General features: G+C 38.1%; 1 protein-coding gene across 3 annotated transcripts in view; it reads left to right on the forward strand.

The window, feature by feature from the left end:
- Positions 1-19,358, forward strand: part of atg7 (ATG7 autophagy related 7 homolog (S. cerevisiae)) — a 96,915-nt gene that overhangs the window by 54,467 nt on the left and 23,090 nt on the right. For all 3 annotated transcript variants that reach the window (XM_058791241.1, XM_058791243.1, XM_058791242.1), the window contains exons 18-19: positions 4,121-4,201; positions 16,330-16,452. In XM_058791241.1, the coding sequence (XP_058647224.1) occupies positions 4,121-4,201; positions 16,330-16,452 (204 nt within the window). The remainder of the gene's footprint in view (positions 1-4,120; positions 4,202-16,329; positions 16,453-19,358) is intronic.

Below are 19,358 nucleotides of genomic sequence, written 5' to 3' on the forward strand. Positions count from 1 at the left end.
TTAGATTTAGGGGGCGATTACTTTTTCACATAGGACCAGGCAGGTTTGGACAGCTTTTTTTCCTTTAATAAACGAAATAATTATTTCAAAACTACATTTTGTATTTACTTGGGTTATCTTTGTGCAGTATTAAAATTTGATCGGAGTCATTCAAGTGTGACAAATATACAAAAAATGTGTTTAAAAAAAAAAAAACAGGAAGGCGGCAAAACCTTCTTCACACCACTGTAAGCTAGTTGACCTTAACTTACTTGACAGGTGTCGAGACCGTAATCGACTGGAGTAAACTGATGCTTTACACTAATATCTCTGAATATATTTACCTGTGTTTCAACTGCCGCTCTAGGCAAAACACTGCTGTGCCGTCCCCTTACACTCACAATTAAACACCATCTTTAAGATGCATGTGAAAGACTGGAGATTTTCTTTACAGTTTTCTCAGTGGCTTTGGTGCATTTCTCAGATCAGAAATGAAATTCTCAAAACTACTTGTTCATCCTCCACATCATCTAGTCACTTGTGCACATCATAAAAGCAGTTTCTCATTCTTTTGAACATGTTGCGATTGCTTTGGTACATTCATGCAATTGATTATGTCTGCATTTCCTACATTATCAGTTGCTAATGTCATGTTGCTCAAAATGTATTATATAGTTCTGTGCTATAGTCTTATCCCTCAAAACATCTAGTCATTAGTTCATCGTATAAATGGTCGATCTAGTTGTCATAAACTGTCAAGCATATTTTCTACACATTTCTATTAGACTTTTTGTAAATTTGCCTTGAATTGTGCAAGTGAATCTTGACTTTCACTAATGAAGAGAATGTAGTTCAATCAATGATAAATCAATCCTCTGAAAGGTGCATCTCATGAAGCTTCAATTGGAAAGCATATATAGACCGAGTTACAAATTCTGACGATGGAAGAACATCCAGAAAACGATCAGGGTCAACAGCTGAGAGGAAGAAGAGGAGTAAGGATGCATGGAGGAAGGGTACAGATGCAAAACAGAGCAAGAGGCCAAGGACAGAGGCGCATATCAGATGAAATAAGGGCCACTATTGTGGACCATGTTGTCAATCATGGCTTACAATGGCTGAAGGGTGCAACTAAATATTGGGAGATCGACCATATCCTCAATAATTCAAACATTTTGAAACCTTTCAATCAATATCCCACATACAGTAATGTGTAAATTTGTACTTTTTTTGCATGTAATCCATTGTGTGGTGCTGTTTGTACGAATTGTTTTGAGAAATGCACATACTTTGCAAATATTAAGGATGATTCGAGAAATGCAGCAAAGCGACAATTGCACTACAATAAAAACAGACACAAGCATTTTCTCTGAATTATTATTTTTTTGCTTCATATAAGCTACTGCAACGTAAAAAAAAAAAAAAAAACACAAATAAGCAAAAAAACACTAGCACAGCTGCAAATGCGAATTAAGTGTATGTACAGGCCCGAAGTGGAAGATTTGGGAGAATTCCCGGTGAGCATCTCGACATAAACGCTGTTCAGGACGCGGAAAGCACAAGTCTCTGTGGTTCATTTTAAATAAGAGACACAGAAATTTGTGGTGCACCCATCGCTGGTGTGCACAGCTGTTTAGCATTATAAATATAATAAATAGTAATATATGGAGTATATAAACATTATGCATGCAATAAGGCTTAGCCTTCCGCTTGCCAAGGGTTGGAAATAATGGGGGTTTGAGGTAAGAATGAGTTAACAGAGTTTTGTTCAGAGTGCACGCTCGCTGACTGAAGAGCTTTGAATAATCGTGGAAAAAAGTCGTGATCCTGTTAAATACAAATTCGGTGAATTAAAAATATTTTATGACAGGCTACCTGTCTAAACAACAACAAATGGGTTTTTCATGTACGTATTTAATAATTACACACACCTACACTTGGTCCAGCTGTGTCTCCCCTGCTTTCTCTCTCACACACAAACAGTAAGCTTCATCAGCAGCAGCAAATGACGTTTGTCCGGATAGTTTTATTCATTTTGATGACATGTATGGATGTGCATGAGGGTGTTTTGCATGTAGAGGATTGATGCTGCTAGTAATGCGTGGGAGCAAAGTTATTATAACTAATGGGGTGATAACGTGTTAATATGAGTGCAATAATTCCAAATGAATGCCCAGAAGATAAACTAAAGTCTCGGCGGCTGCCTAGTTCGCCCGTAAGCATGCGCTGGCGCTGGTTGTGTTAAGAACTGCACTCAGAGCACGATGTGAAGTCTGTATCAGTGTCTGTATAAGCTTTTGCTTGTTTAGCAAGTGTTTCAGGCGTCCTCCTTCATTTAGCGGATGCTGTTTTAATGCAGAATGGCTTGCAGTGTTCTTCTGGGGATGCCGAGGCTCAGTACCTCGGATCAGAGATGGTTCATGGATCCTGAAGTTGAACCTACATCCTTTCAATTACCAGCCCAGATGTTTAATGCCGTTTTTCAGGGCCACTGCATCAAGGTTTCAGTGGAACACAGCCCTGCAAAACCTTGATGCAGTGGCCCTGAAAAACTGCTTAGACACATTAACAGGATTTGAAAATGTTTGGATTGCATTACATTAGTGACAAGAAGTCAAGCCAAGTGTCATCTGGAAACGAATGCCTTCATGAAGTGCGAGTGTGCTCGAGTCAGCTGGTGTTTGGGTGGTTTTCAGCAGCTGCATGGCGTCGTTCTCCTGAAGTTCACACAGGTGTAAAACACGAACCAGAGGTGTAGAGAATCACATCAATCACCAACACCATCCATCCAAGTCTTCATATTCAACGCTACACTTTATTCACCAATATTGACACTTGCTTTTGTATTTTGCTGCATTGATATAAGTGTTTGAAGTGTGTATTATTTGCTGCTGTATGCAAATGTTCTGATATAATCTCATGCTCAAACTTCCCAATTTCAGTTCTCTGATTTTTTTTCCCTCAATTTGATTAAAAAGTAATTATATTTGAACAGATTTGAGCAGAAGATGAATGTCCAAGTATGAATCTCTCTTATTTGGTGGATTTGACTCCATAAATGTGGATTTACATCAAAGTGTCTTGCGCCGGAGCGCGTGGATTCATGGGTAGAGTGTAATGCATCAGCCGCCTGTAAACGCCTGGTAATCTTCACGCCGAAGCCTCAACCCCTCTTATCTTGCCCTCGGGCTCTTGCTTTAATTTGCTTTCAATTTAGATCAGCTGGCAGCAGTGGCTCCTGAGACGCATGCATGCGCGCGCTGAGAGATGCGTGACTGTAATTGAACAGCTCTGCTGTTGTGGAATGTGCTGTTAGATGAGCGTGGCGTGGCTTTCATACTGAAACGATGATCATTTACATTTACTTGCAGAAAAATGTCTAGATTTTCAAAAACATAGATTTTTATATTATATTTCCATGCAAAAATGGCTACCAAAAAAAAAAACAAATAGAAAAAACCTTATCAACATTTCATACATTACTTTAAAAAAATCACATCTAGTACAAACTATTTTCACTTTTTATTTATTTTTTATTTTTTATTTTTTACAATAGATGATAAATGTCAATGTCATTAAACATTTCAAAATTTAAAAAAAGCAGTTGTCCTCAATAGGCTTGATTTGCACTATGCAAAATATAATTTCATACAATTTGTTGGCATTTAATTATACTACTAAAACTTTTTTTAAAAATGTGTGAAATAAGGCACAGCATTCTCTTTAACAGCTTTAAAATAGTCATGATTTACGTAACCAGTTTAAGTAACATTAAGTTTGTCATTTCAAAAATATATAGTTAAGTTAATTCTTTTCAGAATATTAATTTCAAAATAAACATCGGAAGAAGAATTGTTAAAATTTATTGTGTATTTTTCTCTGATGACAACAAACCTAAGTAATGTAACACTTTTCATGGAAGATGTTTGACAAATATTATCAAGCTGAATTTTTTTGTTAATACTCATTTGACATAAGATCAGGAAAACCCATGAAATAGGAAATGAAATGAAGGGTCTGGGACCTCAAGCAGAGCATGATGTGTGCCGCCTGCTGTCTTCACTGACAGGCACCAGGTGGCGCTAGAGATTTAGGAATAATTTAGGAATATTTAGCTTAAAATCATTTGTTTTCTTTCCAGATTCGAGGATTCCTGTCAAGATTTGACAACGTTCTTCCTGCAAGTTTGGCGTTTGACAAATGCACCGCATGCTCACCGATAGTAAGTGACCGACCGTTTACATGCTTTTGATTTGGGATTGAGATAAATGCAAGTTTTTTTTAAATGTCACACAGTGTTTGAGTGATGCATTGTAGCTCAATACAAAAAAAAAAAGATGTGTTATAACAGTGTGATAATTTACAGTCAAACTAAGATGCATGAATATGCTCGTGTATGGAGTCTAGAGAGTCCGCTGGTATCTTAAGCATGTTCTTCTGCAGATATGTGATGTGTCTGTAGATGATGCACGTGTGTTAGAGAGGCCATGTGTTGTCAATTAGGCTCCTTGTTGATGTCACAGCCGTATGTGAGTAATTAGGGCTGAATTGAAGTGTTTTTTCCCAGCGGTCGCGCTGTTGTCGACGGGTTCACGTCTCATAAATCAGAGTTTGGCTGCTCAAGTTCTTCTGCATGTGTGGATGTGCTCTCCCAGTGGTTTCTCTCTCATTTAGCAGCTCTGTAGCCACTCCTTCCTCCAAACACACACTCGTACGTGAACACAGTGAGTCTGGAGGCTGATGGTGAGTTGTATCCGCTCCCTTCCCCCTCTTCTGCTGTCGTCCCAACTTTTCTCTCGCTCGCTCTTTGTTTTCTTTGTGCTGTAACGACATAAAAGCCTCATAAAAAGTCTCAGATCCTTACACTTTGATGCAGGACTGTTAGGGAACTGAGGTAAATGTCTTAGGGTTCCTAATCGTGTCTTTTAAAGGGTTAGTTCATCTAATCATCAACATTTTGATTATTAAATAATGCATATGGGTTTAGTAAAACCTTTTATCATTTAAGATACTGAAAAAAGAGTTTATGAAGAGAAGTAAAAACCATATTTCATGAAAACACTAAGTCCGTGAGCTGTAAATGGGCCTGCTTGAGCGTCTTTAGTATCAGTTTCAGCTGATTTTGATGTGACGCAGTTATGTTGTAACCTTTTTACAAAACAGCTACGCATTTCAAACTCGGTGTAATAAAGGTCATATAATGCCGCAGGTTCTCTGGAAGCGTATTTCTCTAAGAAAACTCCAGCCAGCAGCACATTAAAAACTTTTGCCCATTGTCTACAAGTGTGTGTGTGTTTGAACACATCCCGATGGGTCTTCAGTGCACACTGCTTGTTTGTTTGTTTGTTTACTTGTTTGTTTGTGAAATGTGACTCTGTGAGCTCACAGAGAATACATCCACACCATCCTACATCCGTAGTTCGGACAAAATAATTGGACGTCATAGAGAAGTGCTCATGAGAATATATATATATATATACATTAGATCCTCAGACCAGAGGTCCCTGGCAAAAAAAATAAAAATATTTTTTTTCCAGGTGAAAACGAGTAATACATTTGCATGTCTGTAACTCAGTATTAATGACATCTTAATGTTCTATTATATTTTAGTTCTGAACAAACCTTTTTTTTTAGTATCTCCAATTTTTTTTTTTTTTTTTGGCCCATAATGGTTCACTTTCTATGGAAGCCCGTTTCCGCCACTGAATAAAAAAATAAAAAAGGTTATTACGACTTTATATCTCAGAATTCTGAGATATAAACTCGCAATTCTGAGATATAAACTCGCAATTCTGACTTTCTCGCACAATGAACTCTGTGTAAGGCTTTGCAGTGCTTTGTTCATCAAAATGAACTATTTGAATGCTGCGTCCGAATATGATTTTTGAACAAACATACAAATGACTAATTATTCTCCATTTCTGTGTTCTGCGCTCGCGGTTGGACAGTACCATTACCGCCGGGCAGGGTGCGGGAGGGGACGGCGCACAGCTTTCAGACACAATATTCTTCATTTCTTTATATTTCTGAGTTTGAGGCAGCTTCTATCGCGTTATTTTAACAACAGCTGTCAAGTAAAGAGCGTATTATTGTCACATGAGTGTGAATATATGAATGCACGCAGGTGGATTTCACTCTCGCATAAAGCGCTTTCATCTCTATGTTCTTGCTCTAGCATTATCTTATCTCCTGTATTTAATGTTGTAAGATATCGACCAAGCAAGACATCCCCGATGAAAATTGTAAATAAATTAAGGATTCTTTATTAGTTAGTATTAGTTATTATTTTAGGTATTTTTAAAATTATTTAGTCAATTATATATGAAGTGCTATCTGAAATTTTCTTCTAAAATGAGCATTTTCTCAGGCTCCTATGTTTATGTTCAGTTATTTCACTTTAATGACAATGAAAAGAAGCTGTACCTGAGAAAAATGCTCTCAGTTTAGAAGAAAATTTCAGATAGCACTTAGAGGCTTTTGCATCTGAACCCTTCATATATAATTGACTAAATAAAAATAATAAAATAAAATAAAAAAATACTTCAAATAATAACTAATAGGCTACTAACTAATAAATAATGAATCCTTAATTTATTTACAATTTTCATCGATGTCTTGCTTGGTCGATATCTTACAACATTAAATACAGGAGATAAGATAATGCTAGAGCAAGAACATAGAGATGAAAGCGTGTTTTATGCGAGAGTGAAATCCACCTGCGTGCATTCATATATTCACACTCATGTTACAATAATACGCTCTTTACTTGACAGCTGTTGTTAAAATAACGCGATAGAAGCTGCCTCAAACTCAGAAATATAAAGAAATGAAGAATATTGTGTCTGAAAGCTGTGCGTGCCGTCCCCCCTCCCGCACCCTGCCCGGCGGTAATGGTACTGTCCAACCGCGAGCGCAGAACACAGAAATGGAGAATAATTAGTCATTTGTATGTTTGTTCAAAAATCATATTCGGACGCAGCATTCATCTAGTTCATTTTGATGAACAAAGCACTGCAAAGCCTTACACGGAGTTCATTGTGCGAGAAAGTCAGAGTTGTGAGATATAAACTCGCAATTGCGAGAAAAAAAAGTCAGAATTCTGAGATAAAAAGTCGCAATAACCTTTTTTATTTTTTTATTGAGTGGCAGAAACGGGCTTCCATAACTTTCAGAGATATTAGGAAGTCAATGTGGCTCCAAGAGTAAACTTTTTCAGTGGTCACAAACCAAATGTGGGTCACTTTGCAGTCTGAATGAGTCTGAAGAACAAATAATATTGAAACCAGGAATGTACGGTATTTTGTTTCTCTGTATATAAGCAAATGCATAGAACCTACATGTATGAGTGCTAAAAACTGTCTTTTTTAAAGTCTGCATGCCTGTAACTCAAGACGTATTCAGATTTCCTAATATCCTTTAGATTCTGCTTCCTTCAGATATCAGGACCTCACTGTAGCTCCATGTCCAAATGATTGAATCATGCCCATTTTGATGGTCAAAAACCAAATGTAAATTTGTATTTTATCTAGTTATGAGTGACACTGCAAATATGCAAATAATAACAGTAACCCAGTGTTTAGGAACATGCAGTGTGACACCAGGATTATTCAGTAACTCCAGCATGAGCGGTGTGAATTACCCAGGAAAAGAAAAAGAATTCAACTGTAAAATAGCAGTTTATAGTCTTCACTGTATAAATAAACAGTAACGACAGACAGCAGCAGGTTTATTTAGGCTGCTGTCTCTTTAAGACCTCATGCACGGATCTAATACATGTTACATGTGCATTTTGCTTCTCAATAGTTTACATTCACTTAATAGCCTATATACCAACTATGTGTAATATAAACTGACTGTGTTTACGTGAATACTGGCCAAGACAGGCATTTTGACGTAATTTTGTATGTATTTGGGCAATACGCAACAAGCACAATAAGCTGAAAACATAAGTCAATTCTGTAGTCATGCACTGTTTCAGAGGTGGCTTAATGTGTGTGCGCTTTGGGTGTGGGTGCACAGAAAATGGTCTGTAAGAGAGCATAGTGAGTACTGTATTGAGTTCTCCTTCACTCTTTGTGCTTGAATGGCTTAAAGTCACTTAATTGTTTAAATTGGCAAGACTTAAAAGCATGTGAAAATGATACATTCTGTCATCTGTCATCGCGTTATAAGCACGGCCCACCACTGCAGAATGAATGTAGCGGAAACACTGTATGATTATACTTCACGTTATGACTATAAAAAAAAAAGAAGAAGAAATCCTAATACTTAATACAGGTGAGGCAAATCTTGGTTTATTGAGCAGAAACATAGCCCTAGGAGGCATAAAACATGTTTCAAATATTTTGTTACCATACTGCGTATCTGAACTCTTGGTAGCTTCAGACAATGTTAAAATGAACAAAATTCTTTCAAATATCCCTGAAACTGATCCAAATACAGAATCTTATGAATAGACTGAGAGCAAGTTAATAGGCCTCAACTTGACCATTTCAGTGCATTTTTAGTACTCAGACAGGTATGTTCAATGTAATTGTTTTGATAGAAGAAAGCAAGCTACAGTACTACTTCCACCATTAGTTATTCTTCAGACATTGTTTTTTTAATTACAATAAGTATCAACTGTATACAGAGTGACCCACATCTGGTTTTTGACCCTTGAAAATGAGTAAAATGTAACTATTTGAACATGGCGTCTCATTGAGATCACCATATCTCTGGGAATGAACCAAACAGGGATGAACCAAAGATACCTAAAGAAAAGTTTAAGAACCCGAATCTAAAAGGGCATTAGTATATCTTTAATACTTGTTGAGTTTCAGACATGCAAACTTAAAGGGTTACTCCACCCCAAAATGACATTAATCACTTACCCCCATGTTGTAACAAACCCGTAATAGCTTAGTTCGTCTTCAACGCAAGTGTGCGCTGTTCTGTGTCAGCCGCGCCACACGGATATGTCTTCTACGTGTATTTACGCTTTGATTTGAAAGAAAACAGCACATCCGTGTGGTGCAGCTGACACAGAACAGCATACGCTGCTTGTGTCCAGCGGATATTCTCCAAAATGGCGCTACGCTGGTACAGATGAGACGAATTGTTGAATAAAGTCGTTTTCTTTTCTTTTTTTGCGTACAAAAAGTATTCTCGTCGCTTCATAACGTTACGGTTGAGTAAGTGATTAATGACAACATTTTCATTTTGGGGTGGAGTAACCCTTTCAGAAAAAAAATACTGTGCTTGTGGGGGGTTACATATTTAAAATACAAAATATGAGTAACTGTAACTTTTAAATGGGATCAAATTACAATTGCAGCTGAAAAATATTTTAGATTACCAAAGTGATTACTTTGACTTTTAATGTCATTTAAACATTAGTGTTAACTGTGACAGGCACTAAATAGCAATTGGTGAATCCTAAGCTACAGTTCTGCTCATAAATGTTATTCCCCTTGCAGAATATGCTAAATTCATGACTGTTTTTCGGGTCAAAATAGCTCAAAATCTCAGGTGAAAATTTTATTTTTGACCCGCTCTGCAAAACTGTGGATTACTCAGTAAATATACAATCATGACATTGTGTTTTTGTTTTTATTGTGTTTCTTCAGAAAAATCATCAGTAAGATCAAAACATTTAGCTGGGAAAGTTTCTGAAATTTGATTGATTTGACACAGAATGACCCAGATAGATTGACAGACAGATAGATAGACTTGTATGGCCAGTGAATCTCAAAATGTTTGCCACACTCTTAAAGAAACAGGCCGTGTTTAATGTGTTCATTCAAGGTGTTGTGTCTTATATAAGCTATAGTAACAGTAGCTGAGCTGACACGTGATCTTCATCAGCCGGCGTGCGGAGCTCCAGTTGTGTGTCAGTGATGTTGGCCTCCATCTGCTGTGTGTGTGTGTGTGTGTGTGTGTGTGTGTGTGTGTGTGTGAGTGTGAAACCATGGAAACCAAACACTCGAGTCCTCGACAGACAAATGCTTGTAAATTTAGAGACGTTGTGTTTTATCCGTACTGAAGACAGACTGAAACAATGTCCCTTTGAAATAAAGCACTCAAACACATGTGAGGACCTTACACCTCCAGAATATGCACAAATCACCGGATTTACAGGCTTACAGCATCTCATAAAATCCCATAATAGCATAGGCCTATATATATATATATATATATATATATATATATAAAACATCAACACGCACACAAGTCTTAAGGGGCTATGACATGAGAAACCAAATTTCTCTTGATATTTTTATACAGAAGAGGTATTTGTATGGTTAATACATCCTGCAAGTTTCATAACTTAAAATATCCTTATTATCAGTAAAAGGCATTTATGTAATAACCCTCAAAAAATGGCTTGTTTTAGATCCTATGGGACATCAGTTAGGTGCAGGCGTTTGCATAAACACGCCTCCAGAGTGACACATCGACGAATAGTCTTCTTCTCAGCCACTGGTGTTCAGGTGCTAACGGCTGACACTTGATCACAGTGAATGCGAGTGTCGTGTCAAAAGCAAACAGAAATCACAATCACCGCCGCTATCTTGTCTACACTAGATACAGTATACAGATGCGGTTCACTTTCTGACACAAAGAACGTAGAGAATGTCAGAAGAATCCCAGATAGTTTGTTTTTAAGGGCATCCCGGATCATGTCAGAGCATGTTGTTTGTAAACGAAACACAGTGTCATGGAGAGTCACAAAGAAACGTGTTTAAAGATGAAGCGGTACTGATTGCAGCTGCATCACAAACCGTGAGTAAATGATTTCATAATGCTTTGTCAGGAAATGAACGTTTTATTTTGATCATGTTGTCAAAACTCACATGCAATAGTGAGGGGGCAGTGATACTGTTTCCTATGCAGTGACGTTAGCCAATCATAACAGCGGCCGATTACTGACACGCCTTAAAGGACACGCCCCTTAAAACAGGTCGTTTCAGAGAGAGGGTCAGAATGAGGGTTGAAAATAATCATTTTTCCACATTTATTTTAGTTTTTTTGTGCAAAAAAAAAAAAAAAAAAACTTGATTAATATTATAAGTAACCGTCAAGGAGACTTCATTTAATTAAGATAATTTAAAAAAACCTTGTCATGACCCCTTCAAGCATCTGTGCGTAACTGTGCGTAATGAATAGTCATGTAGCTTGTTGTGAAGTTATAAGACACATGATTCTGGATGATAAAACATGAAAAAAATACCACAGACGCATGTCGAAGAGACGTACTGTACTGTACAAGAGCACAGAGACTTGAGGAGGGACTCCCATTTAGGGGAAGAAACCACCCAAAACTCCCTAGAAACCACACAGCAGTGCATTAGTGAAGCTGCTTGAAACACCCTGGCAGCAGTTTACACAACAGACACACTCAAGGTCACGTACAGTTAGTTCAGCCAAGCATTGTCAAGGTTTCTTCCTCAGTATTGTTTGATTTGGGGCATTAAAGTTTAAAGCTGTGCGCTCACGTGAGCAGCAGACATGGCGGCAGCACAGTGAGATCAGCCATCTGAGGTTTTTATCTTCACTGAGCGAAAACCACCACCATCTCTTCAAACAATTACAGGGGAACTTACAAGAAGCAGTGGGAGGAGCTGGAGGAGAGCGCCGCTGTATGTAAACCAGATGTGCTCGCCCTCACACACACACACACACACACACACACACACTCTGCGTCAGTGATTTAATGGGCTTCATAAGTCAAGGGCTCCAATTTAAGGAGGTCCACTCCTGGAAAACACAATGAAATCTTGTTTAGCGGCTCCTCCTGCTGTTATGTTGCTAGGCAAGAAAGCAAGCTTACGCACATGATCTGTTTCAGATACAGTGTGATGTTTGTTCATAGAAGATACATGTTTTTACTTTGACAGAGAAAATTATTTGTTTTTGGAGTTCATGTCTGTGTAAAAGCTCTTTTATGCTTTATGCTGTAGATTGTGTTAGGATTTCAAAAGTTTTTAGTCAAGGCACCAGATAAAAAAAATCACTGCAACGGCTTTCGTTTGACAGTCAACCTCAACATTTTCTGGCCAGAGAACTCGTGTGTCCTTAGGATCTCTGTTGGCATTTGTACTTTAGAGTGGTCATATTATCTACTTCTGCAGCAGATTTATTAATGTTTTCTTCCCTGAGGTCCACTTACAGCTGCACCTCAAAAAATTTGAATATCGTGAAAAAGTTTTTTCTTTTTGTAACTTATTTGCGTGACTCTTAAAGCACTGACTCCAGCTTCAGTCCACTCCTTGTGAAGCTCTCCCAAGTGTTTGAATCGGCTTTGCTTGACTGTATTCTCAAGCTTGTGGTCATCCCTGTTGCTTGTGCACTTTTTCCTAACCAATTTCGTCCTTCCAGTCAACTTTGCATTTAATATGCTTTGATACAGCACTCCGTGAACAGCCACCCCTTTCAGTAATGACCTTCTGTGACTTACCCTCGTTGTGGAGGGTGTCAATGAAATGTTATTGTGGTTTCAAAGAGCAAGAGATACCCCAAATTTATACTGTAGGGATGGTCATTTAATGAAACTCAAATGTAAATATTCTAATATTTTGAGATACTGGATTTTTGACTTTCACGAGCTGTAAGCTGTAATCATCAATTAAAAAAAAAAAAAAAAACTTCTGAAATGCTTTGCTTTACATGTAATGAATCTACAATATATGAAATTTTCACTTTTTAAAATAAGTTTAAACTTTTCAGGATATTCTAATTTTTTGAGATGCACCTGTATAATGTTAGTCTAGTTTTCTTGCCTCAAAAACAGTAACGACTTTACAGTAATGAGTTTTCATGACCATTTTCCACCTTCTCTGACCACCTTAAGCCGAAAGTATACTTCAGTTTTGACACAAAGTATAGGGGTGGGCGATATAACCAAAATCTTATTTTACGGTATGATAAATTTTAATGTCACACTAACAATTCACATCTCAATATAGCAATTTTTTTAATTTATTTTTGTTATTAAACATAAGAACAAAGAATCAACTTACAAACAATAGGACAAATACGATAGAACAAAGATACAAATTAAACTTTACATTTTTTTAGCTACACACGGTTTATTTAACGTAGTAATATGCGTAAAGCTATGCATGTGCACTTCGTGATAGCATGAACAAACATAGGCACTCGACACTTCATCTTTGTCCAATGTCTGCGCTGTTTCTCTCAAGAAATTATGAGCGATACAAAAATCTCTTTTAAACTCGAGTCACTGGAATATCTGAACCCCCTCAAAGAAGCATCGTCAGTACAGGTGTCTGCTGCGACTCCTGCAGTTTGTTGTTCCTTTTCTTTTTCGACTGTGAAACAGTAAGCCAGATCGATGATGGAACCTTGTGAATTGCTTAATTAGTGCAAGAACATTCAAGGTGCTTGGAGCGGAGTGCACAGAGTACATGTGGTTAGAAAAATATGACTGCGCACATACAGTATGATGACAGTTATGCCACAGACATGTAAATAATGAAGGATACTTTGTGCTGTAGAAGTAAACAGGATGTGTTTGATTAAATGGACTGTGCTGTGGATCATGTTTATGGTGTCCCGCTTTTCCCATGCAGTGAATTAACCATGCATCGATTGCCTTACTGTTTTACTCTTCACTACATTATTCACACTGGTGCTGTTGTCTCTTTGAGTTATGGGTCATGTGGTAGTAACTTGAGTGCATTATATCCCTTAATGATGTACTTTTGAGTGGTTTGTGTGTGGGATGTCAGGGACTGTGCATCTATGGTTGAAAACCACAAACATTGAGAGCAATAACTTCATGTTTAAATCAAGTATTGTTCTAGAAGCAGAACCCAAGAGATCAGAAACAAACAGTGGGCTATCGTCTGCTGATGAATATACATCTCCATCTCTCTCAGTATCATCTCTGTGTGCTATCGCTGACATTGAGAGTCCGGCTCTGGACGGAATAAAGTGGCAAATCTGAGCTGTGAATGTTGGAGTGAATCTACATGGTGAATTTTCCCATGATGTTAAATGTTAAAAATAGCAAGTTTTGTGAGTATCAAAGAACCGCCCAGCTTCACTGAGTTTCGCACAGATGAGCTCCGGTCGACTCTTGCCTGTTCTCTAACCCAGAGCTGGACAAAGTACACAACTCCATTACTCGAGTGATAGTACAGACACTGCTGGTCAAATATTACTCCTTTACAAGTGAAAGTTGTGAAGACAGATTTTTACTCAAGTAAAAGTACAGAAGTACTTGCTTTTAAAAGTGCTTAAGTAAAACAGCTGACTTGATATCAAAACAAACATTTCAAAAATGCTCTCTAATCGCTCTCGCTGTACTTTGGTGTCACACACAGAACGGTCTGTGCAGTGCTGCTTCAAGTCCAACTCCTATTGTGCTTTGTTAGATGCACAACAGTTCTTCTGTGGCTTTATAGGTAATATTTTCACATGGACAATTTAGCAAAAATCAGACAATATTGTGTCTAATATATACCACAATATTAACTTCTTGTTGAATTGTTGTAAATAAATGTCACATTTGCAACTGGTCAGTGTTCACAAAAATGCTGGGAAATCACTTCATGTAGCCCTACAAGAGTGAATACTGATAGACTGTCTGAAAAAAAGATCACACGCTGACATTCAAAGCTGCTACATAGTAACGACTTTCTACTTTGAGGACCTTGATGGAAATGTAGTGGAATGAAGTTAAAGTCATAAGTTTCTAGAAAAAATAATACTCAAGTGAAGTACAGATACTCAGCTACTGTCTGCCTCTGCTCGAACCTTCTCTGTCAGTCAAGTCATCCATGTCTAGTTCATTGAAATCAGACGTCACTCTCCCCTAACTCAACAGTGCCGCCCATTCATCAGCCCCCGGCAGAAACTCAATCTCCTCTGAGAATGAGCTGCGTGAAAGGAGCCAGTGTGATTGTGGAGGGCCGTCTGTCTGAGGAGCGTCACTGAGACGCAGCTCGAGTGCTCTCAGCCAGCAGACAGTGGTGCCAGATGTCTGCCTCTCCCGCCCGGCCTCCCTTTGTGCACGGGGAACAGTGCCATGTCCCCGCAGTTCCAGATTGTGTTATCGCTGTGTTTGGATGTGCATGGGCCAGCAAGCCAACTGCAGGAGACAGATACCAGCTTCTCAGAAATTAACATCTGTAGAGGTTAGGTCTATGACAGGGCTGTCCGATCCTGCATCCTTCCTCAAGCTCAAACACAACTTCCTGCAAGTTTCTAGAGATCCTGAAGACTTTGATTAGCTGGTTCAGGTGTGTTTAATTGGGGCTGGAGCTAAACTGTGCTGGAAGGTGGCCCTCCAGGAGCAGGATTGGACGCTTTGTGAAATTTAAGACCAGTGTTTTCTAACCCTGTTCCTGGAGGAACCTCAAGACAAACACATCAGCTCCAGGACCTAAAATAGCACATCCAAAATATGTACTGTTGGGGTTCCTTCAGGAACAGGGTTGTTCTAGGCAGTATAGCATTTTGTTTGATGGATGTTGACTGTGTTTTCAGCAGAGCTCCTCCAGAACCTATAAGAGACCTCTTAAGACCCAGACCAACACTGTTTGGTCCACGTACCATTGTAATGAACTCAAACCCGAGTCACTTTGATGTAGAGGTGTGCAATATTTATCATCTACGAAAATATCGTAACGGTGGTTTTAATGATGTGCGAGCTGACATTATCAAGGATGTCACTCAATTTGGGAAAAAACCAAACAAAAAACGCATCTTGAGAGTCCAGAAGCATTGACTGTGTGATGAAGCCTGTTAGAATGCAGTTAAAATGCCCCAATAATTCAAGTTATGAAAGCCAAAAAATATCCCTGTATTGGTTCTTTAAGCAAGAATGCTGCTTTCCCGAATATCAGCAATCGTGAATGTGTGATAATGATTTTATACAACACTTCAAGTATTTTTATTTATTTATATATATATTTTTTTTTTTTTTTTTTGGCCAACAAAAGAGCTCCAAACAAAGCTGGAGCAGAACATTTGTGCATCTCAGAGTGACACTTCGTTCCTGAGTGAATCTGTTTTTGAATGAATCATTTGAGTCAGTGATTCAATAATTTGTTCAGAAAGAGAGTCATTTGCCTCGTTTCTAAATGAATCGCTTGAATGATTGATTCAGTGAATCACTCATTAAGACAAGGATTATCCACCGCCTGCTGGTGGTTTTAGTGTCATATTAATTTATCCATGACAGGACTAAACCAGGCACAGTGCTAGCACAAAAACACACTCAGCAAAAACATATTGAGATGTAATATTTTGTCAATATCGCACACCCCTGCTTTGATGTTACTGATGTTGTAGTGCCAGTTTGAAGACTTCATTGTTGACACATTGTTTTGTTTTTGACAGGTTCTTGACAATTATGAGCGAGATGGTTTCCAGTTCCTGGCGAAGGTCTTCAACTCATCGCATTCCTTCCTGGAGGATCTGACCGGCTTGACTTTACTCCATCAGGAGACTCAGGCGGCTGAGGTTAGACTCTTCATCATATTCACATTCAGACCTGAGCCAGAGGTTATCGTCCCATCACTTTGACAAATGCTGTGTGCATTCATTATTAAATGATCAGATCCATTTACACACGTACACGCTGAAATATACAGTGCACAGATGGTTATAGATGAAAGAGCCTTTAAGTCCTGTAACCGCTAGTGCACACGAGCTGCAGGATCAGACTGATTGTTTGGAGATGAGTGAATGATGAATGATGTGTTCACTAGCAGCTCAGACACGAAAGCTTATGGCACATTGAAGAAATCTGATCAGGCTGATGCTTTTAAAAAGAAAAGGAGGCTCTCCATTGAAGCATTCAGTTTGTGTCGGCCTGACATATGGTGTACACACACACACACACACACACACACACTTGACATGATCCAGAGCACAAAACTCACATCAAACACCAGCGTGTCTGATCGCTAATATTCAATATGTCTTTTCAGAACATCAGTACCTTTGCAAATTCATGAAGTGTTTCTACATTTCTGCATTTAGTAGACACTTTTATCCAAAGCGACATACAGTAGAGGAACAAAAGCGACTCCTAACAGAGCCAACAATATTTCTAATATATGTACAATGCCTGGTTTATTAGACAACTAGGAGGCGATATAGAGAAGAGTAGAAATGCTGGGAAGAAAGACATTATGAGTGCACCTCAAAGAACATGTTAAAATAATTTAAGAATCACCCCTTTAAACTTTGCCAGTCATTGCGCAAGATTTCACTTTCGAGCATGTGATATTAATAAAATCTGTGTAGACGCATTAATGAAATTTAGTGCATGTGGGTAAATATTGCAATTAATTAGAATGTTTTAAGATGCTGTAACCAATAAATAATGAATGTAATTAAATAATATTTCCCATGAACTCGAGAACCATGAAATTCAAATCTGTTTACTGCTAATTAATTTTTTTTTTTTTTTTTTTTTGTGTGATAGCACTGAATGTGCTAAACATCGATATTTAATAAGCATTTTTTCTTTATTTTGTTACATAATTGGTCTTTTACTTTATATATATATATATATATATATATATATATATATATATAATGTATGTATTTATTTATTTATTTATTCATTTCCTAATTCCCCCTAATCTTGCGGAGGACCATGAAATCCTAATGTTGGACTAAATCAGCATATATAATGGTTGCAACACAAATGTAATTTAGAAAACGAACCCAACCCAAATACTACGTTTGTAATTCTTCCCGCTCAGGAAGTTGCAGAAAGAAAAATAGCCGTAATGCAGTCAGTTCTTGCTGCTTCTGCTTGAGCGCTTGCTGTTCCTGGCTCCGGTCCCAAACTTCACTTCGGCTTGCTCTGGAGATCATGTGTTCCAAAAATATCTCCCCCTGCTCCTGATCCAGGGTCAGTCTTCCTTCGTTTGCACCGATCTCAGGCTCTTTACCCCAGCGAGCCAAGCTTACCCAGGAACAGGGTTTGGATTCTGGGAACGGTCCCTCGCCGGGACTCTCCAGTGACAAACAGCCAGTTCGAAACTGTGGGAAAGTCCCACATCAGCAGTCCTCTGCTCTCCAGAGCGGTTTAGAGACGCAAACGCAGTCCAACCCAAAATGAGAGGATATGTGCTCCTGCATTTGCCCACGCTTATTGTCTGCAGCCTTCAGATTCATTTCATTTGGATCTGCAGCCAGGCGTTTTGTATTCCCACGTTGACGTCTTGTATTTTTAACTTGTGTGTGTTCGTGCTGCTTCGGGATTGATGTCAAGCTGTGAAATGAATGGAAATGTGCCACTTCTAGTTTGGAAGAGGTGGTTTTGTGTGGGGAGAGACACATCTCTCATTACTTCTGCTCTGTTTGGTTCAGTAGGATTCTTTCTGTGGAAACTGCTAACAGCTCTTGCTTTGCCATTTTCAGTGGATGTGGTACGCTGTTGTGTCCTATGACAGTGTTTTTTAAGCATTAGACACAGAACTAATATGTCGTTCTTGTGAGAACAGTTCGATATGTTTCAGAATTAATCTAGCATAAGTTTTAAACCAATAAAATATCTGTACAACAACAACCACACCCAAAGGGTTTTAAATGCATCAGGAAAATCATAATTTTGACATTATCTAATGAATAAATACTAAGTAACATTTTATCACTATTACTAAATATTTTGATTATCAAGAGTGTGTGCTTTTCTTTTTATTGCAAAATGTACAAACACCCCAAAATTAACATCATTTGGATATCATTTCATTTGCATGTCTATTTAATTTTTATTCTAATGTCCATTTAATTTTCGCTTAAAGCACAGAAATCAAATTGTATTTAGACATTTATCCAATTTTGATAACGTTTGCAAATGAATAAAATAATGATATTTTGGTTCTGCAGTTTTAGCACCTCCTTCCACTGACCGTTTAATGAAGAAGAAAAAATCCTGTTTTGTGCTCTATTGATGGAAAGTGTCTGTTGTAATGAAATTACATAATAATGTGCTCTTGTGAAACTCAACAGATATAAACAACATCATCCAATCAGCTGATGATCCTTCAGGAAAGCTTTTCTGTGCTCAGATCATGAAGTTAACCATGAAACCAGTGCAAAGGCCATCAAACCGTCATAATAAGCCTGAGACTCACATCTGTTGACAGCTTAGAACAAATAAATGAAACTTCTATCGGAAAAATACAACTTTTGAAACTGCTGGTGTTATAACCTGTAGTGAATATTTAGGAAGGTTTAATTAGGCTTAAATGAGTTGATAATCAAGAGTCAACATTCACAAGCCATTTCCGCAAGAGCCTTTCATCTGTAACCGGGTGTTCAGTGACGGAAAGGTGAGCGTTTCTCACCACAATGATTCCAGACCCGTGGGTTTGAGAGGAGAACTTATAGAGCTGCTGCATTACTTG

Source organism: Onychostoma macrolepis, chromosome 11 (genome assembly GCF_012432095.1).
Source record: "Onychostoma macrolepis isolate SWU-2019 chromosome 11, ASM1243209v1, whole genome shotgun sequence".
NCBI classification, from domain to species: Eukaryota; Metazoa; Chordata; class Actinopteri; order Cypriniformes; family Cyprinidae; genus Onychostoma; species Onychostoma macrolepis.